This window comes from Desmodus rotundus, chromosome 5 (assembly GCF_022682495.2).
Source record: "Desmodus rotundus isolate HL8 chromosome 5, HLdesRot8A.1, whole genome shotgun sequence".
NCBI classification, from domain to species: domain Eukaryota; kingdom Metazoa; phylum Chordata; class Mammalia; order Chiroptera; family Phyllostomidae; genus Desmodus; species Desmodus rotundus.
In genome coordinates this window covers 22,772,908-22,795,590 of record NC_071391.1, presented here as the reverse complement: position 1 = coordinate 22,795,590, position 22,683 = coordinate 22,772,908, and the positions used below count along the sequence as shown (strand labels likewise).

The 22,683-nt window shown below is 37.6% G+C and overlaps 1 protein-coding gene across 7 annotated transcripts in view; it reads left to right on the top strand.

Moving 5' to 3' along the window:
* HIPK3 (homeodomain interacting protein kinase 3) overlaps window positions 1-22,683 on the top strand; it is a 93,210-nt gene that overhangs the window by 19,070 nt on the left and 51,457 nt on the right. For 6 of the 7 annotated variants that reach the window (XM_024559068.4, XM_024559067.4, XM_024559070.4 and 3 more), the window contains exon 2: window positions 1,576-2,674. In XM_024559068.4, the coding sequence (XP_024414836.1) occupies window positions 1,578-2,674 (1,097 nt within the window). In that variant the 5' untranslated portion in view covers window positions 1,576-1,577. Of the gene's footprint in view, window positions 1-1,573; window positions 2,675-22,683 lie in introns of those variants that run through there. The other variant, XM_045193984.2, reaches the window with a different exon arrangement.

The following is a 22,683-nucleotide window of genomic DNA, read 5'->3' as shown; positions in this document are numbered from 1 at the left end:
CCCTTAGTTGTTGGCCTTGGTTGGGGCCCTTGGTTTAACTAATTGCCTTCTAGCTTGGTGTGTTGGGAGAGGAAAGGTATGAACAGCAGGATTCAGAAATTGCCATAGTTTCTTTAATATGTCTAGGGTATTTACTTGGATCTCAGCTGTTGTCCGCAGAACACCTTAATTAACATGGCAAGGAGTGTCCTAGAGTGGTATGCATTCGATTCCCTAGGACTTCTTGTTGACCACTCAGACATGAGGGCCCTGAATTGGTAGGACTTGAATTTGTGTAGTTTCTGTATGGACTAGATCACTGGTTCTCTGAGTTTAGTGTCAATCTAAATGGCTTTGGGAGCTTGTACACATGTGCAGATGCCTGGGAACTCACCACAGGCCTACTGGATCAGAATCCTTTCTAGGTGGAGTTTTATGTATACATTATTTGTTGATTTAACTTTTTATTAATGAAAAATGCCAACATACTCAAAAGTAGTTAGGGTAGTATAATGAACTCCTTTTTATAATCAAGGTACTGTAATGAACAGTTTATGGCTAACCTTATTTAATCCATATCCCCATCCATTTTCTCTTCTATTATTTTGAAGCAAAACCCAGATGTATTATTTTATCTATTAAATATGAAATGTATATATTTTAATAGGTTCCCAAGATGATTAAAAGCTTTTTGAACAGGTCATACATTTACATTGTAAAAATTAAAGTGGTAGAGAGGATGGACAGTGAATAACAAATCTTTCTCATTGTCCCCAATATTCTTGTTTTCTCTAAAGCAAAGAAATCTACAATTTTTTAATGTATGTACAGATATTCAATGTATATTTAAATGTATGCACATATAAGTCACTTTTTTACATTAAACACACATAATAAATATTTACACATTTTTCTGAATTTTGCTTTTTTCCAGATAATAGTAATATTTTCACAATCAGGCCTTAGTAGGGTAAAGAGATTGATTTCATTCTTTTTAAAGACTATAGATTGCTTATTTATCAAGGTGTATCTAGCCAGTGCCTTTTAGATGGATGTTAGGTTATTTCCAACATTGTGTTTCTTTACACAATGCTGCATGAATATTCTTGTATTAACTGTAAATGGGTTGCCTGGTTCTAGATGAGAGGACATACCCGTTTGCAGTTCTGTTAGGTATGGCCAAGTTGCTTCTTACCATCTGTGTATGGTATGCAGGGTTCTCCAGGCTCACCAGTTCCATTTTTAAAATGCGTTTCAAGTCTCTCCTATTTGTGCTTATGCTTTTGTTTAAATCCTTGAATATTTTTATAATAGCTGCTTTAGAAATCCTTGTTTGTGAGTTACATCGTTTGTCTTTCTGAATCTACTTCTATGGGCATGAGTCATAAAAGTGACTTTTTTGCAACACTCATAATGGCTGAAGAACTAACTAAAGTAGAGCTATTGAACATGCTTATCTTCTCCAAGGGAAAAAAAAAACCTTGATGGAATTTAATTGTTTTTATAAATTAAGCATTTGATCCTTTTAAAGTTTTCTTCATGAGACTTAAAATTAAATTTTTTGTAGTTAATGTTCTTTTTCTCTTTCTTTTGCAGGTATGGCCTCACAAGTCTTGGTTTACCCACCATTTGTTTATCAAACTCAGTCAAGTGCCTTTTGTAGTGTGAAGAAACTCAAAGTAGAGCCAAGCAGTTGTGTATTCCAGGAAAGAAACTATCCACGGACCTATGTGAATGGTAGAAACGTTGGAAATTCTCATCCTGTCACGAAGGGTAGTGCTTTTCAGACAAAGATAGCATTTAACAGACCTCGAGGACACAACTTTTCATTGCAGACAAGTGCTGTTGTTCTAAAAAACACTGCGGGTGCTACAAAGGTAATAGCAGCTCAGGCGCAGCAAGCTCAAGTAGAGGCACCTCAGATTGGGGCGTGGAGACATAGGTTACATTTCCTAGGAGGCCCTCAGCGATGTGGATTGAAGCGCAAGAGTGAGGAGTTGGATAATCATAGCAGCGCAATGCAGATTGTCGATGAATTGTCCATACTTCCTGCAATGTTGCAAACCAACATGGGAAATCCAGTGACAGTTGTGACAACTACCACAGGAACAAAACAGAATTGTACCACTGGAGAAGGTGACTATCAGTTAGTACAGCATGAAGTCTTATGCTCCATGAAAAATACTTATGAAGTCCTTGATTTTCTTGGTCGAGGCACCTTTGGCCAGGTAGTCAAATGCTGGAAAAGAGGGACAAATGAAATTGTAGCAATCAAAATTTTGAAGAATCATCCTTCTTATGCACGTCAAGGTCAAATAGAAGTGAGCATATTAGCAAGACTCAGTACTGAAAATGCTGATGAGTATAACTTCGTACGAGCTTACGAATGCTTTCAGCACCGTAACCATACTTGTTTAGTCTTTGAGATGCTGGAACAAAACTTGTATGACTTTCTGAAACAAAATAAATTCAGTCCCCTGCCACTAAAAGTAATTCGACCCATTCTTCAACAAGTGGCCACTGCACTGAAAAAACTGAAAAGTCTTGGTTTAATTCATGCTGACCTCAAACCGGAGAATATTATGTTGGTGGATCCTGTTCGGCAGCCTTACAGGGTTAAAGTAATAGACTTTGGGTCGGCCAGTCATGTATCAAAGACTGTCTGTTCAACATATCTGCAGTCTCGGTACTACAGGTAGGTGACAATGCTTTTTGGTCATTAAACAAATGCTGAATTTATGCTAACTGAAATGAATTTGTGTGTGATGAAAAAAGACTGCTTTAGATAAAGAAATCAAGACAAGATCAGTTTAGGTTTGAGGTTTTAAAAAGATTTTTAAAATTTAGGCATAAAATCTGCTGAAGCAGAATAGTAATCTTTACTGCAGAGTTCAATGCGAAAGACGTTTCGTTATTTTTATTGTTAATAGAAGACCTGAAGGAATGATGATCAAACAGAAGTTTTAATATGTTGGAGAAGGGCTTATAGTACAATGCCTTTTTTATATATCTTTGGGCCTTTTAGCACTTAAGAGAACTAGTTTATTGCCCTGGCCAGGTGGCCCAGTGCTTGGAGTGTTGTCCCCGTACACCAAAAGGCTGCAGGTTCAGTCCCTCGTTGGGGTATGTATGAGAGGCACCGATTGATGTTTCTCACTCACATCGATGTTTCTCTCTTTCCCTTCCTCTCTCTCTGAAATCAGTAATAAGAGAGAACTTTTTATTACTGATTTATTAAAAATAATCAGAATTTTTTTTTACTCTTTTATCCCCTTTATTCTCCTCCTCCCTGCACCCCACCATCCTCCAGCATTCCCCCTGCCCCCCAACTTTCATGTCCATGGGTTGTATATTATAAGTTCTTTGTATTCTCCACCTCCTATACTATTCTTAACCTCTCCTTGTCTATTTTGTGCCTACCTATTATACTTCTTATTCCCTGTACCTTCCCCTCCTCGTTCTCCCTTTCCCCTCCCTACTGATAATCCTCCAACATTTAGAAAAGTTATAAGGATTCAAACAATTATTTTAATTAATTATTTTAATATTCATACACATTTCCATGGCTATCACTAATGTTCAGGCCACCTTTTCATAACAAGTTTTATTATGTTCTTTCCACCTATATGCTATTTATAGTGCTATGGATGGAATTTAAAGAAAATAATTTCCACGTTGATAAAGTGCTACAATGTCACGATTAATACCTCAAGTACAATAGATACTTATATGGGCTAGCCAATGAATCCAAATATCTTCTTGTGTATGTAAATGATTTGAATTTATAATTTTACAATTTTGAGAAAATTGTTTCACATCAGCCTGCATGAGTTGATTGTGGTCTTGGTATACTCTAGAGTCCCGTGAGTCTCAGCACAGTGGGCACATACAGGATCTGTTAGTGTTGGCCATGAATAAGTTAGTAAGTAGATGTATACATGCAATTTATTGTTAGAAATTTTTAGAACATGAGGGTTATTAATTTAGGCCCCCGAAGGGGTAGTTATTTTCAGGTGTTACATCTGCCTTTGTATTATCTTCTAACAGTGATTAGCTTCTTCCAAATATGTGCTGCAGTAAACAGGACAAGATAAAAGAGAAATTAATTAGCTACTACAAAAATCAGCTTCAGGAGTTTGTCTAAGATGTAGGTGTAGGTGGATGCTGTGCTGGCTCCTTCATAAGAACACATCAAATGCACACCAATGTTTAGAGCAAATCCTCCTGAGAGACAGTTGTGAGCTAACTGAACAGCCTCTGCACAGTGAGCAAGACTGACTGCATAGATAAGGTTGGGGAACCACAAGAGCCCTCTGGGAGCTGAGGGAGTGACCCAGTGGAGGAACTGGAGAATGCCATTATTTATGATTCCCCTGAACCTTGATAGCAAGTGGGTGCTCCGTCCCCGTATAGTATACACAGGTTCTCTGGCAGACGTGTGTGGTGCTATACCACATCCCCAGGCATCCATACTGGAGCTAAATCCAGCAGAAACAGGAGAGCACCATAGTGTATGTACAAGGGGCCTCTTCCGAAGATTGATCCAGCAGGTGCAGCAGGGAGCATGCACAAGTGGGGCTTCCCAGCCCAGAGACAGTGAGGAGTTAGAAAAAGTTTGTGGTATTCACACTCTGGGCTTCCCTGTCCTGAGTGAATGGTGTGCTGCTGTGTGCATACCCATGCAGGAACTCCTGCCCCTGCCCACAGAGAGTGTGCTCATAAAAGGCTGTGTCACCTGGATAAAGGATGGAACGGGACAGGCATGCAGACCAGCCCTGTCCAGACCCTACTCTGATTGAGGACAATTAAAGCAACAGGGCACACAGGCAGGAGAGATCTGTACATAGTGAGAGGGGTGCTGCTATGTGTGCACATGTACAGGAGTACCACTCCCTGGCTCTGCAGCCCAGAGAGTTCAGAACTACCAAAGTTTGGCTTACATGTGTGCACATGTAAGGATGCACCACCTGGGAAAAGGGAGGAGCTAGGAAGGCACACAGAGCAGTCCCACCCAGACCTTACTCTTACTTCAGACAGAGCAACAGGGCACTCAGGCAGGGCTGCCCTGTGTGGTGAGAGGGGGTCTGGCGGAGATCACTGTTGCACCACAGGCTGAGGGGCAGAAATACCAAAGTACTGTTGTGTATGCTCGTGCAAGCCTGCCATGACCCTGCTCAAGGATAATTATCCTTGCTAAAGGATAATTTAAGCAACCTTGCAACCCCCCATGGCTGCCTGTAGAGTGAGTGGGGTGTGGCCAAGTGTGCAAGGAGCCATACTGCCTGGAAAGGGAGCAGAACTAGCAAAGTGTCGAGGTGTGCGCACACAGGCAGGCCTGCCCTAACAGGAGAGGAGAGGACCTGGTGGGGTCTTGAAATGCAATCTTGCAAAGCAACCCTGCCCGGATCCAGCTGGGATCAGAGAGGGTTAATTTGATAGGGTATTCCAAAAGCACATGGAGGAGCCCTGCTTGCATCAGGCAACCCCATCCAGATTAAAAGGGCAAGGAAGCTAGCACACACCAGGCTAACCCCACCCAAACCTGCCTCTCCAGGCTAGGTGACGTAGAAGTAGATAATTTGCTTGGTACAGAATTCAAAGGAACAGTCACAAGGATGCTCAACAAACTTGAGAATACAGTCAAGGAGCTCAGAACACTTAAACAAAAAGGTACAAATTGTAAAAATGAACCAATCAGATGAAAAATATAATGGCTGAAATAAAAAAGACATTCAAAGGAATTGATAGCACATTAGTTAATACAGGAGAATGGGTTAGTGGTCTGGATGACAGAATACTGGAAATCACCCAATGAGAACAGCAAAACCAAAAAAGTATTTCAGATGAGGATAGTATAAGCGTTCCCTAGGATAACATGGAGATCCTCACATTTGTATTATAGGGATTCCAGAAGGAGAAGAGGGAGACAGGGGCAGAAAGAGTATTTGAAGTAATATCTGAAAACTTCCCTAATCTAGGGAAGAAAACATACATCCGGGTCCAGGAAGCACAGAGAGTTCCAAAAAAGATGAACCCAAACAGACCCACACCAAGATAATATTATAATGAAAATGACAAAGGTTACGCTCCTCTCAAGAGACATAGGGTGGCAGAATGGATAAAAAAATGACACACTAATATGCTGCTTACAAGAGATTCACATCAGATCAAAAGACACACAGACTGAAAGGGAAGGGATGGAGAAATATTCTGTGCAAATAGAAATGAAAATATAGCTGGGGTCAATACTCATATCAGACTAAATAGACTTCAAAACAAATAACGTAAAAAGAAACAAAGAAGGACATACATAATTTTAAAGGGGTCACACCAGGAAGAGGATACAGCAATTGTAAATTTCTAAACACCCAACGGAGGACTACTTAATTATATACATGAAGCAAATGTTAATGGACATAAAGGCAGAAACTAACAGTAATATTATAATAGTTGGGGACTTATAATATTTTATTTCAATGGATAGATCACCCAGACAGAAAAATAATACGGAAATAATGGCCTTAAGTCTCACATTACACAAGTTTGACTTGATAAACATTTGTAGACCATTTCATCCAAAACCTGAAGGTTATACATTTTTCTCAAGCGCATGTGGAACGTTTTCTAGGATCACATACTAGGCCACAAAACAAACCTCTATAAATTCAAGAAAATTGAAATTATATTAAGCATATTTTCTGATAGTAATGGCATGAAACTAGAAATCAACAGAAAAAAACTGGAAAAAACACAGATACATGGAGACTAAACAGCATTTTTCTAAACAACCAGTGGATGGAAGAGGAAATGAAATAGGAAATAAAAAACTACCTCAAGACAAATGAAAGTGAAAACAACCTTACAAAATCTATGGGATGCAGCAAAGCAGGAAAAATCCCAGATAAACAAACTTACACTTAAACTAGAAAAGGAGAAACAAATAAAGCCCATAGTAAGTAGAAGGAAGGGATAACAAAGATGAGAGTGGAAATAAATGAAATAGAAAATAGAAAAGCAGTAGAAAAGACTAATGAAACTAAGAGCTGAATTTTGGAAAGAATAAGTAAAATCAACAAGCTGCTAGCCAGACTCATCAAGCAGAAAAGAGAGAACACAAATAAAATCAGAAATGAAGAGGAGGTATTACAACTGACACTACTGAAATACAAAGGATCATTAAAGAATACTACGAGCAATTATATGTCAACAAATTTGACAATGTAGAAGAAATGGATAAAATTTTAGCAACGTACAACGTTCCAAGACTAAACCAGGAAAAAACTATGAACAGACTAATTACTAACAATGAAATTGAAGCAGTAATAAAAAAAAAATCTTCCAACAAACAAAGGCCCAGCACCAGATGGTTTCACAGGTGAATTCTAGCAAACGTGAAGAATAATTAGTAGCTTCTCAAACTATTCCAAAACAATTGAAGAAGGAACACTTCTAAACTCATTCTGTGAGGCTACCATTACCCTGATACCAAAATCAGACAAAGACACTGCAAAGAATTACCGGCCAATATCCCTGATAATATATATACCAAAATTTTCAACAAAATACTAGCAAACCAAATTTAACAGTGCATTAAAAGGATTATATACCATGACAAACGGATTTATATCAGGAATGCTAGAGTGGTTCAACATTCATAAAACAATATAATTCATCACATCAACAAAACCAAAGGTAAAAAATCACACGTTATCTCAATAGATGCACAAAAAACATATGACAATTTAACATCATTCATTATAAAACTGAATAAAGTGGGTATAAAAAGAACTTAGCTCAACTTAATAAAAGCTATTTATGACAAACCCACATCTAACTTCATAGAGTGGTGAAAAGCTAAAAGCTTTTCCTCTAAGATCACGAACAAGACAAGGATGTCCACTCTTGCTGCGAATTTTTACATAGTACTAGAAGTCCTAGCCATAGCAACCAAACAAGAAAAAGAAATAAAAGGCATCCAAATAGGCAAGGAAGTAAAACAGTCTATATTTGCAGATGACATAATACTATATATAGAAAATCCTAAAGAATCTACCCAGAAATTAATAGAATAAAAATTTAGTGAAGTAGGAGGATAAAAAATTAATATACAGAAATTTATCACATTCCTGTACAGTAATAACTAACAATCATTAGGAGAAATGAAGAACACAATCTCATTTACAGTTGCATCAAGAAGAATAAAATACCTAGGAATAAACTTCACCCAGGAGGTGAAAGACTTGTGTTCTGAAAATTATAAGACACTCAAGAAAGAAATTGAAGGAGACACAAATGGAAGGATATACAATGCTTACGGATTGAAAGGATTAAAATTGTTAAAATGACCTTATTACCCAAAGCAAATCACAGATTGAGTGCAATTCCTATCAAAATACCAATGTAATTATTCTCAGAACTAGAACAAATAATCCCAAAATTTACATGGACCCACAAAAGACAATAACCAAAGCAATTTTGAGAAACAAGAACAGAGTTGGAGATATGCTCCCTAATCTCAAACTATACTACAAAGCTATAATAAAAACAGTATGGTACTGACACAAAAACACACACAGATCAATGGAACAATAGAGAGTTTATATGATCAACTCATCTATAACCCAGGATGTAAGGAGATACACTGAAGTAATGACAGTGTCTTCAAGTAGTGTTGGGTAAACTAGACAGATACATGCAAAAAAAAAAAAAAAACACAAAAAACTGGACTACTGTCAAACCATACACAAAAGTAAACTCAAAATGGGTTAAAGACTTAAATGTAAGGCTTGGAATTATAAAACTCCTGGGAGAAAACATAGGAAATACACTTTTTGACATCAGTGTGTGTAACAACTTTTTGGGTATGTCCCCTCAAGCAAGGGAAAATAAAAGCAGAAATGAATGGGACTACATCAAACTAAAAAGCTTCTGCACAGTGAAGGCAATCAAAAGGGCAACCTATTGAATAAAATATTTTTGCAAATGATATATCTGATAAATGTTTGATACTTAAAATATATGAGAAACTCATACAATTCAATAACTAAAAATAAGCAATGGATTGAAAAATGAGCAGAGGCTATGGATAGATATTTCTCCAAAGAGGACGTACATGTGGCCAACAGACATATGGAAAGATGCTCCACCTCATTGTTCATTAGGAAAACGTAAATCAAAACAACGAGATGCCACCTTGCACGTCAGAATGGCTATTATCAAAAAGTCAAATAATGTGTTGGCAGGGTGTGGAGAAAAGAGAACCCTTGTGCACTGTTGGTAGGACTGCGGACTGCCGCAGCCACTGTGGAAAACTGAATGGAACTTTCTCAAAAAACTAAAGATAGATGTACCACATGACCCAGCAATTCCAGCTCTGAGTATTTATCCAAGGAAAATGAAAACACTAATTCGAAGACATAGGCACACCTATGGTTCACCACAGTATTTACAATAGCTAGGATATGGAAGCAGCCTAAGTGTCCATTGATAGATGAATGGATAAAGAACATGTATATACACATTGGAATGTTATTATGCTAAATGAAGTCAGGCAGAGAAAGATAAGCACCATATGGTTTCACTTATATATGGAATCTAAAAGAAAAAAACAACAGAAACAGACTCATAGAAGCAGAGACCAGAATAGAGGGGCGGGGGGACAGGTGAAAAAGGGAAGGTGAATATAATCGATAATGTGATAAGTTTACATGGTGCCAGATGATGGTGATTACTCAAATTAGTGTGATCATCACATTGTAAGGTATAAAAATTTTGAGTCACTACATTGTGTACCTGAAACCAATAACTACTATAAGATTGTATACCAACTTCACTTAAATTAAAAAAAAAATTTAAAAAATCAATTCCAAACATATGCCCTACTAGCAGGACATCAGAAGATTTCTATATTTACATCACTTGGTGATTATTAGAAATTAGGAGTATAGCCTAATTTACCCTTTAGTACATTCCTGATTATGTGATTTTTTTTTTTTTTTTTTTTTTTTGTAGTATGAGTGCTAGATACTGTTCGTAAACCTACTAGATGGTTTAAAAATTATTATAGTTGTGGCAGGGTAGTGAGTATTAGTATCTCACTAAGAGATACTAAGATTTATATGATCCTTTGTTTCCCTGACAAACTTTATTTTAAATTTAGTGGAATATAAGATTAGCTTTTAGTTAATTGTTTTCTGGGCACATTATTTTTAAATCTTATGTAACAGCATGAAAAGAATAGTGGTGTTTTTTCCTTCCCTTTGTACTCTATGGATTCTGTCTTAAGAGCCTTTAGTAGTCAGCTAGCATATTCTATAAGCCCCCGGGCTCCAACTGCTTGGGCACTCTGTTTAGTTCATTTGTTAGTAAATGACTTCCTTTTATTTCAGGCCTGCATTATTCTACATATCAGATTTAGTCCATGTGCTATCTAGATTCCTTTTCTTTATTTGAAGTTCTCTGGATCAGAGTAAAAAAGAAAAAAGCTTTATTTAATTTTTATACTTGACATTGTCTATTATAAGATATTTCAAGAGAGTAAAGAAAATTCTTTAAAAAGCAATCTCATGTCCAAAATATTTTATGATAATGGTTTCTGCCAGTACTAGTACTGCTCTGTTGGCAATGAAAAAAGAAAAGCTGTGACTAATTGCTAAGGAAATTAGTAGTTTCTAATTTGTTTTTATATTAAATTTTGAAGTAAATAATCTGCCTGATTCTGGAAGCTATACAATTACTATGCTAAATTACAGGTTCTGTGTTTAGAATTAGGAAAAAAGTGAGGTTTTTATTTGTAAACAAAGTGTAGTGCTAAGAATTTGGTGGATGATGTCTGATGTTGGTTGACAAAAACAGTTTAAATTGGACTTTATGTCAGTTAGATCTAAGAGTTAGAAGAGTTAGTAAATATTAAGGTAGATTGGTAAAAATGTAGTATAGTTCTTAGTCAGGTACTGTCTTAATATGTAGTGTAATTTTGCATGAAAATAGCAGCTAACCATTATTTTTTTCAATGTTTTTGGCAGTTTGTATTTAAAAACATTACCAAATCTGGATTCGTTTATGAATGCGTTTACTTATAAATATGATTAGGCAATAAATAAAAGTCTTACCTTTGATTTTTTACTTTTTGTTTTAAAAATACGTTGTATTTAAAAAATAAAAGCAGGAAGTGGAAACTTACCAAATTAAATATTTTTGAGCTAATCACAGTAGGAACACACATACCCCAGGTTCCAAGGTAAATGATTTGTGTTTAAACACAGGTTCATGTGTTATTTTATTTCTTTGAACTGTACAGCACAGAAATGTAGTAGGGATATCTTAAAATAGACAGGGGACAGTGGCCAGAAATTGTTGACTACTATAGATGGTGAGGCTGTCTAGCTCTTGTGGTGATAGAAGCCAGAAGTACATGCTAAGGGTGCTGATTTGCTCGAGGTCAGCATGTTCTAAATTCAGCTGCTTGAGTGTGGTTTCTGTCAAGAACACATAAGGCTCTTGAATGCATAAAAGGTTTTAGCAGCAGAAGGTGCTGTATTTATGAGGTGTGGTGGCAACATTCAGGTCATGAATATCTTTTTCTTTTTCTTTTTTAAATATAAATTTTAGCCTGTGGCTCTGAGTCATTTCAGAACATAGAGACAAGAAAGTGGGCTGTGAAGTGACCTGTACAGCACTTGTATTCTTTGCTACTGTACTAAGTAATTTAGCATTAATTGTTGTTGAAGTGAAAAATGCTTTCTATATTGCATGTAATAGCTGACAGAAAGGCATGTGGTTAGTGGTAAACTATTTAGACTTAATAGTTTTTGTTTAGGGCATTCCCACCCCCTCATGCCTTATTAGAGCCTTAATTTCCAAAGAGAATGTTTCTGTAATACAATAAAAGTACATAGAATTGCCTCCCAATAATAACTAATATTTTATACATGGTACTTTATAATACTAGAAGACCATGTATATGTACTGCATCATTTTTTCAAGTGATTTTACGTTTATTTCCTTCGTTTCTCATGTTTCATCCCCATGAGTTAGGTATGACCATTGGTGGAATTCCAACTTAATAAGTAGAAAACGAGACTTGTAGAAGTCAGGTCCAAATTCACACTCACAATTTTTGTTGAGCCCTTTTCAGGTTCTTGCACTGTGCTGAGTGCTAGGGATACAGAAGTGATTTAAATATGGTTTCATCAGCCCTGGCTGGTGTAGCTCAGTGGATTGAGTTCAGGCCTGCGAACCAAAGGGTGACTGGTTTGATTCCCAGCCAGGGCACATGTCCTCAGTGGGGTGCATGCAAGAGACAGCCACACATTGATGTTTCTCTCCCTCTCTTTCTCCTTCTCTTCACCTCTCTCTAAAAAAATAAAATCTTTAAAAAAATGACAAAAAATACGGTTTCATCATTTGGATGAGGTGTGTGTGAAGTACCATGGGAACCAAGAGGGGGGGCATTTAGCCTAATCTGAGGGTTCAGAGACAGCTTCTGGGGAGAGATGACCCCTAAATGAGCCTCCAGAGTAGGGTAGTTAGGATTGACTAGTCTTAAAGGGTGTTGTCTCTCACTCATCCAGCCTTACAAAACAAAAGCTCAGTGTTGGTCTGAAATTTCTACCAATTTGTTCTCTGTGTCATAAATAGTTTTTGTTTGGGGATCTTTATTAGACAATTACAAGGTTATCAACTGTGTTTGGCTTTAGCAGATGTTGTAATAGAAGGTTGTGAAAGTCTTTAATGCAGTGGTTTTCAATGCCATACATTGTGGTCACAGACACAGATTACTACATATATCAGGCCTCCAAATACAAATTTTGGCAGAGCTCTTAAAGTTTTTTTTAAGAACAGCTTTATTGAGATAAATTCACATACCATGGGTTTCTCGTTTAACATGTACAAGTCCGTGGCTTTTAGTATATTCACACCTACACTGCATCACCACAATCAATGTAAGAACATTTTCCTTACCCCTAAAAGAACCCTCCCCCCGCCCCCGCTACTCCTCCACCCTTTAGCATCTTTCCCCACTCTCCCCGTCCCCTCTGGCCTAGGCAACCAAATATTCTAGACATTGCATAGACATGTAATTATACAATATGTGGTCTCTTTTGACTGGATTTTTTACCTAGCGAGTTCTTAAGGTTCACCCATGTTGTAGCAATGTATCAGTACTTCATTTCTTTTTGTTGCCAAATAACATTCCCTTATGTTGATGTACCACATTTTACGTACCCACTTACCAGTTGATGGAGACCTTAAAATTGTGTCAGTGAAAAGAGACATGTATAGAAGACCACATTGTGGTCCATGACTAAGGCTTTTATTAAAAATATTTAGGGCATAGTCCTGGCTCAGTGCTCAGTGGGTTGAGCACTAGACTGCAAACCAAAAGGTCGCCCGTTCATTTCCCAATCAGGTCACACGCCTGGGTTGTGGGCCATGTCCCCAGTTGGGGGCGTGCAGGAGGCAACCAATCAATGTTTCTCTCACGCATTGATGTTTCCTTCTTTCTCCCTCCCTTCTCCTCTCTCTAAAAAACAAAAAATGAATAAAGTCTTAAAAAATATTTAGTGCACATAAGGGTAAAGTATTATGCTGGGTGCTAGTTATACATTGAGGAGCAGTAATACAGACCATACCATTATGCTCCTTACAGTCTAATGGGTAGACGACCAGACAAGTAAAGTCCTCTGATTGAAAAGAACAGGGGGAGAGAGTATTGGAATGGACTTACTTTTTTTTAAACTTTGCAACTTTTTTGTACATCTAAAATTATTTCAAAGATAGTGTGAATTCCTGTATATCCTTCACTTAGATTCTCCAAATGTTTCAAATTTAAACATTTTACCAGCCTAGGTTTATCACCTATTCTTTCTTTATGTGAACACACATACATACATACAATATTCGAAAATAAGTTTCAGATGTGAAACCCCTTTACCTCTAATACTTCAGTGTGTCTTTCCTGAACAATAGCATCATCAGTTAACATCAATTTAATGTTACTGATTTTTTTAAAAGATTTTGTTTATTTCTTTTTACAGAGAGGGGAGAGGAGGGAGGAAAAGAGGGAGAGAAACATCATCATTTGGCTGCCTCTTGTGTGTCCCCACCTGGGGACCTGGTCTGTAACCCAGGCATGTGCCCTGATGGGGAATCGAACCAGCAACCTTCCTGTTCACAAGCTGGTGCTTAATCCACTGAGCCACACCAGCCAGGGCTTATGTTACTGGTTTGATGAACTATTTGAACTATTCAAAATACTGTTTAAGTTGGTTAAATTAAAATCAATTTAATAATAGTAGTGTATTCAACACTGTATTCAGATTTTTCCATTTGTCTCACTAATGACTTTTTTCTGGCCCTGCCTTCCGTCCAACATCACACACTGCATTATTTTCCATGCATGTCTGTTTAGTGCAGACTCATACTGAATTGTTTGCCATGGGTGTGTTTTTAATTCCTCAGTTCTTTCTTCGCCTTTAGCGATACTGACACTTTGGGCCAGTTATTTTATAGAATGTTCCTCAGTTTGGGTTTGTTTGGTATTTTAAGGTTATGTGTTTTTGGAATAACTTCACAGAAGTGATGTGTTCTCACATATTGGGAGGTGCATGATGTTAATTTGTCCCATTACTGGTAATGTTAACTTTGATCACTTGGTTGAGATGGTAACTGCCAGACTTTTCCACTGTACGGTTTTATTTTTCTTTGTAATTAATAAGTATATCGTGGAGAGATATTTAGAAACTCTTCACATACATAGTTTCTCATCTTACTTTCAGTGATCAATTTTAGTATCCATTCATGAACATAGCCTTAAACAATTACAAGTGTGGGGTGGGAAATGATGATTTTCTAATTTAATTATTCCTTTGTAAGGAAGAGCTTTCCTTCACTTTTATTTTTTGTTCATTTGTTGGTTTCTCTGTATGAACTCATAGATTCATATTCAGTGGGTTTTAATCTGTTATTTGTCATTATTTTGCTGCATAATTGTCCTAAACTATCCAGCAAGAGCCTCTTTAAGCTTGCTGCTGTGTCCCTTTAACTTGGCCCTGTCCTTCCTTGAGTGCCTGCTTTCTGGCACCATGTGATGTTCCAGGCTTAATTTGTACTGTTCTGCCTCATCCCTGGAATTGGCCATTTCTCTGTGGAGCTGTGGCTCCTTTTATTGGAGAATGCTGTTTAGAAAACACGATCTGGATGCTAGTCCAGATGTGCTCATTAGTAGTGGGGCGTTACTGCTTTTATGCCCTATGAATGGGAAAGTTAGAAAATGTGTATGTGTTTGTGTGAATGTGTGTAGCTCTGTATCTGTCTGTTCATACAGTAAAATCATGAATTCGTACTGACTCGTCCAGGTCTAACACCTCAGCATTCACACTATCCTTTTTCCTCTATTTGTACTCCCTTCTCTGACACCGAGAAATTCGGCTGTCATTACCCACAATATGTTACTTATTTGCTCAATTCTAGAATACATTTAAAGTAGTTTGGGAATTGCTTGCCAATACCACTGCTAATTTGCCAACCAGGGTACAACATTTATTTATAGTCTTTTAGCCTCAGACTTGGAGTATGTGGTCGAAATACTGTGTATCAGAGTTGCCTGAGCAGGTCCTTCCCCAAGTCTCCTCTGTTCCACCTTCACTGTGATTATGTTACTTATTTGAAATATAATTAAGTTCATTTATTTGTAATTCATTTTGAGTCCTCCGTGTACTTTTTTATTTATTTGACTATATGAAATATTAACATGGGTTTAAAAATCAGATCTATTCCAAAAGGTTATCTCAGAAGTGTCAAATGCCCTATCTGCCCCCGCCATCCATTCCATGTCATTCCTTCCAAACCCATTTTGGTAACCAGTATTATTAGTTTCTAGTTCATTTGTGTGTGTGTGTGCGCGTGCACGCGTGTGTGTGTTTGGTGAGGGTACAAATGAGCAGATAAATGTCTATTTTTTCAATCCCCTTTCTTCCAGGAAAGATAACATATTACAGACACCCATTTGCACTTTGCTATTTTCCCTTTAGAGTGTTTCTTGGAAATAGCTTTACGCCATTCATAGAGGTAGTTCTCATTCTCTCTTACTGCTGAATCGTACTTCATTGTGTGGGTTACTATTGGTTATTCAGCCTCTTCCCTAATTGTTGTCATGGTGTTCATCAGTGTTTACAAACAGTTGCAGAGAATGACTTTATGTAATACTGGAGCCACCAAAAGAAGCTGGAAGGGGCCAGAAAAGATCTTCCTCTAGAACCTTGAGAAGGAGCGTGGCCTTGCCACACCCCAACTTCAGACTTCTAGCCTCCACAGTTGTGAGAATAAATGTCTGTTGTTTAAGCCACCCCCTAACAAAAAAGAAATAACTTTATGCACACGTAGTTTTACATTTTTGGGCTTTTATTTTTAAGGTAAAATTCCAGAAGTGGAATTATTTAATGAAAATGTACATGAATATGTAGTTTTGTTAAATATTGCCAAATTCCTTTCAATAAGGATTCTTCCAATTTCCATTGCTACCTACAATATATGATAGTGCCTATTTCTCTGTAGCCTTACCAACAGGAAATGTAATCATTTTTTAAACATTATGCCAATTAATTGGTATACCTATGTAGTTTTAATTAGCATGTCTCTTGTTATGAAGTTAAACATCTTATGTTTAAGGGTCATTTAAAACTTGTTGGGGGTGTGTGTGTGTGAATTACCTGTTTATGTCCTTTGCTTATTTTTCTATCAAGAGTTTGGTCCTTTTGCCCTGGTCAGTGTGGCTCAGTTGGGTGGAGCATCCTCCTGGAACTGAAAGCCTGTGGGTTTGATTCCTGGTCAGGGCACATAGCTAGGTTGCAGGTTTGATCCCCAGTCTGGATGCATATGATCCTTGGTCCAGATGCACACGGGATGCAGCCAGTCAATGCTTCTCTCTCATCAGTGTTTCTCTTCCTTTCTCTCTAAAAGCAATGAAAAAAAGGATTCCTCTGGTGAGGATTAAAAAGAGTTTGGTCCTCTGTGTCTCAATTTTCAAGATTTCTTCATATATAAAGAATATTACCCATATGTATAGAATTTTTTTTCATTTTGTCATCTTTTTTTCAGTGGAGTTTGTTTTTTTTTTTCCTTGTAAATTTTTTCATGCGTGTGGTCAATTTTATCAGTCTTTATAGTCTCTGGATTTTAAGTCATAGTTAGAATCCTTTCCCCATACTTAGTTTAAAGAGGCATTTGTCCTCTTTTCTTCTAGTACTTACTGAATTACATTTTTATCATTTGGGTCTCTAATCCATTTTGAGTTCATGATTATAATTGGTGTGAGGTGTGGCTCTAATGTTCTTTTTCTAAATAGCTAATCACTTGTAGGAACCTGCTTTGGATAGGGCGTGCAGAAAACAGCTATAAGGACATGATGTACTAAACTAAGACTTGAAGGAAGCCTGTCATCCAGAGTGGGTGGGATGAGAGCCCTAGGCAAAGGGAAGAGCATGTGTGAAGGCTCTGAGATTGGAAAGAGCTTGGTAAAGTAAAAGCCTGCCGGTGAGACTGAGGCCTGGTGGAGTGGGTAAAGTTGAGGTTGTAGGTAGCCACCGTGCGGTTGGTTTGTATCGCTCTGGCTGCTGTTCGGAGGGTAAGAGAACAAGAACGAAAGTAGGAGCAGGAAAACCATTAGGAAGCAGGTGCCACAGTGATCCACAGTGGAGAAGTGTTGGCAGTGGAATGAAGCGGATGGATTTGAGATGCATTTTGGTATTAATGCTCTTACTTTGTTTTTTACTTGGATTAAAAAATGTTTTTTTTGAAGAGGTAGATACTTTGTTATGGTTGATGATATTTGTTGACTTAAATTGTGTGTGAATTTAGACAAACACCTGACTTCAACAGCCTATGTTTTCTTATTTGTCAAATAGGAATATCATCATGATTCAGAGTATATCTATATCCATATACACTTTTATATATACAGAGTAGGGCAAAAGTAGGTTTACAGTTCATAGAGACAGTAACACAATAATTAATAAATAATACAATAATAAACTGTGTACTCACAACTGTACACCTAGTTTTGCCCCACTTTGTATATATATTTAATGCTGTTAAAGTTGTGCATTAAAAAACTAACAAGGAAAACAAAGGAACCTGGAAAACCCTCTACTAGTTGTATTTAGAATGACCCAATCAGAGGAAGTGAAATACAGTCTTCAAAAGATTTTTTTAAAGCTTAAATCATAACATTTTGTTTTTAAATTAAATTATTTTAGGCTGATTTGTTTCAATGCCCCAAAATCAGATGTTAGTGTTTGTCCCATAGAAATGACCACTTTTTAAAAATCATGTATTAAGATAACTAAATAAAAATAGGGTCACAGAAGATACTCTGTTTTGCGATTTGCTTTTGATTAACTGTATAGCTGTAGACTTTTTTGATGTTTTCTAATGTAACCTCCTACCTATACATGCATTACTTTTAATAATATTGTAATTATTTATTTAGCCTCAAGGTGAGGCTAAATAAATAATTGCTTTTCAGCAATCACAGGAGACTTACTTTCTGAAACTGGGTCCTGCTTATACCCATGGTACCTAAGTTGTGTGGGGAAGAAATAAACCTTTTTTCTTAAACAGGTATATTATAGAATCAGGTATTTTTCTAGGGCCATGAGTTTAGTCTTCTCTAGTTTTTCTTTTATGTCTATATTGGTGGAAAATTTTGAGAATTACATGAAATAATCTCCCCCGCCCTTTTTCCTGGCATCTTTCATTGTTAAAATTCCCCATTGGTAACCAGAAATCTAACGTGTCCTTACTCCCATTCACATAATGCAGTAATTCTGCTAACCATAAGAAACTTGGTTAACAAGTAGATTAGGTACATGTATTTTATCTGAGGAACATAAATATATTTATGTTTCAAATTCTGAAGTATTAGAACTGAGTATAGTAGCATTTTGCTTAAAGCACTGTCCTTGGGCTCTGTGCCGGGGGCTTTATTTTATTTATTTTAAGATTTTATTTATTTATTTTTAGACAGGGGAGGGGAGAGAGAGAGGGAGAGAGAGAAACATCAATGTGTGGGTTGCCTCCTACCTGGCCCCTGCAACCTAGGCATGTGCCCCGACTAGGAATGAAAATTGAACCAGTGACCCTTTGGTTCACAGGCTGGCATTCAATCCACTGAGCCACACCAGCTGGGGCCAGGGAGCTATGTTTTAGACATGGTCTCTTAAGTACCAGAGGAACTAAACTCCTTGTAGAAAGGGAGAGGAGAGAAAATACAACTACTTTGCCATGTACTAAAGTCTGTCCATTTGAAAACAGCTTTGGAATTATTCTAAGTATTAGATCTTCTAAAGGTTATCTAAGACCCTTTCAGTTCGAAAATTCTACAATTGTATATGCCAAGGCACTTGTAACTTCTAATTTCCTTCCCTCCCAATTTCTTTCTCATTTTGCTCCATCCTTAGGAGATGAAATGAAAAATGTTTCCTACATAATAATTTCCCATATTTAAAAGAGTTCCTAGTTTATTCTCCCTATTAATTTCTCTAAGATAATTTCTTACTTAGTTCTTTTTGTATAATGACAAACCAGTGCTTATGATTCAATAAATGATTTCAGTAATATGAAGAAGAAGCAACATGAATAATAGGATGGAATTTGGGTAGAACCAGAAAACTAGGAATTCTGAGTTTTAATCCTAATTCTATTACTGAATGACTTAGTAATACACCAGTGGGCAAAAGTAGGTTTACAGTTGTGAGTATATGGAACACAGAATTGACTTGTATTCTTGTATTATTATTTATTCTTTTTTCCTTTTTTAAAAACTGAATGTATTGGGTGGCATTGGTTAATAAAATTATACAGGTTTCAGGTGTACTAGTATTTATTCTTGTATTATGTATTTTTCCACACAAACAACTATAAACCTTCTTTTGCCCACCCCTGTATATGACTTGTGAGGAGGCAAATTAACTTTGTATGTTTGTACACTAACGGGTTACAGTTGGTGTCATATGATCCTCTTGCCTCTTAGGTGTGATGTTAGGTTATAAGATAATATAGAAATGCTAAATAATAATAGTCAAGCATAGATCAAAAACATTTGTAAAAGATTGGTCAACAGGTGACTTAATTCTGTAGATTGTAGATGTGAAATATGTAGTATGGGTAATGGCATATAAGCTGGGCTGATTTGTAATTTTATGTCAGGTTTGAATGACTATATCCTAGAATTGCTTACAACTTAAATAGTTATTCATAGGTTAAAAGGAAGACTTTTGTGATTTTTTTTTTACATTGAGTAAAAGCTTGTGATTTTAGAGTTATTAGTGTTTTTCTTTGTGCTAGTCTTTGTCTTAAAGGTACACATGGTGTCATGAATGAATGGAATGCAGTGATATCATGGATTAGATGTCAGTCCTGACCTCACACACTTCAGAATGTATGTGCCTGTTTATTTCGGAGTCTTCAGAGTTTTCCCGTGAATGGAATGCAGCACCCTGGATGTTATTCACAGTGTCTGCTGCTGTGGAAAAGTGCCAGTTCAGTGGGCAGTGAATAATTTAGGCATCAGTAGGTGTGGTGAGATTGTATTACTTAGGAGAGAGAATCTAATATGTGCTAAATTTTGACATTAAGAAAAACAGATGTTTCTTGTGTGAGAAAACACTGGATCACAAAAATTTTGAATATATGCAAAAACCAGTGTACTAAATGAAAAATGAGTTGATTTAATGTTTTAAAATTGTGATAGTAATGAATGCTCACTGTAAGAAAATTCAATGAAAGAGAAGTCCATGCAGCACACAGGAATGATTTCCCCTTTCTATTATGGCTGTTTTTATGATTTGTAACTTTATTTTTACAGCCCTCTATGATGTACATTTCACTTGTTTTCTTTTTTAAAAAGTATAGTTTATAGATTGTGCTGTTACAGTTGTCTCAATTTTTCCCCCTTTGCCTCCTTCTGCCTGGTAACCCTCTTCCCTCCAGCAATCTGCCCCCTTAGTTCATTTCCATGGATCATGCATATAAGTTCTTTGGCTTCTCCATCTCCTATACTGTTCTTAACATCCTCTTGTCTGTTTGTACCTACCAATTATGCTTCTTAATCCGTGCACCTTTCCTCCCATTCTCCCTTTCCCCCCTCACAGCTGATGACCCTCCAAATGATCTTCATATCTATGATTCTATTCCTGCTCTGGTTGTTTGCTTAGTTTGTTTTTTTAGATTCAGTTGTTGATAGTTGTGAATTTGTTGCCATTTTAATGTCCATAGTTTTAATCTTCTTTTTCTTAAAGAAGTCCTTTTATCATTTCATGTAATAATGGCTTGGTGATGATGAACTCCTTTAGCTTTACCTTATCTGGGAAGCACTTTATCTGCCCTTCCTTTCTAAATGATAGCTTTGCTGGATAGAGTAATGTAGGTTGTAGGTCTTTGGTTTTCATCACTCTGAATACTTCATGCCAGTCCCTTGCCTGCAGTTTCTTATGAGAAATCAGCTGACAGTCTTATGGGAACTCCTTTGTAGGTAACTGTGTGGAGGAGGGCTCAGAGAGGGGACAGTGCTGCCGCGTGGCTTCTGGAGGTTTGGCTAGCATTTGCCCCATTTCTAGTCACTTCATCCGCTCCCCATGTGTGACTGGCACCCTTTCAGCTGTTGCCTTGGTGCTGAATCCCAGAGTAGGTGGGTTTGTGTACGTTCTAAGTCCATGCAGGCCCTTTAAGCGGAGTCCTGAAAATCTGACAGTTTCTTCCACCGCTCCAACCCCTACTGGTTTTTATAGCCAGAAGTTACAGGGATTTATCTTCCTAGCACTGGAACCCTGGGCTGTGCGATCTGGCCTGGGCTGGGATCCCTAGCTCCCAAGGTGTCCCTCCTGATTTTTATCCACCACATGTGAATGTGGTACTGCCTGTTCCGCCCACCGCCGTGTCTCTGCCCCTCCTACTTGTGGGGATAAATGTGGCTTCTTTAAATCCATGGTTGTTGGACTTTCATACAGTTCTATTTTCTGACAGTTCTGGGTGTTACTTGTTTTGAGGTTTAGTTGTAATTCTCTCTGTGGTTGTGCAAGGAGGCAAAATGTGTCTACTTATGTCTCCATCTCGACCATAAGTATGCTATGAGGACTTGTAAGAAAACAACAATCAGACCCCTGGGTGGTGTGGATCCCATGAAAGGACCAGGGAGCTGTGGAATAGCATGTATTGGAAACAATTAAGTCTTCTTATAAGAAAATCACTGTTCTGAATCAAATCTTGGTCCTGTACTGCTGTGAAATGTTTCCTACACGAAGTCCAGAACCCACACACGACAGGCCGGCCCAAGGCAGACTTGCTCTGGGCCAAGCCCCATCCGTAGCATTCCCATCCAAATCCCTAGGAGGGAGTGGTTCCGCCCCTCCAGCACAGGGGCGAGTCCCTCGGAGGACGGCAGTGCCTGCAGCTTTCAGGGGCTCTGAGCCCCTTTATCTCCTAGTACAGCTCAGCTCCCATCCTCAACGCCAGCCCTTCCTGGGATTATCTCCCTCCTTTTTCTCGGGAACCCCATGCCCTTCGTTTGTCTTCCGATAGCGCCACAGAGAACCTTCTTCTCTGTTTTGGACACACATAGTTACCTTTTTACTACACTTCCAGGAGACTTGTTGGGTCAAAGGATATGTGCATTTTGCTGATGGGTGCTGCCAAGTTTCCTTTCAG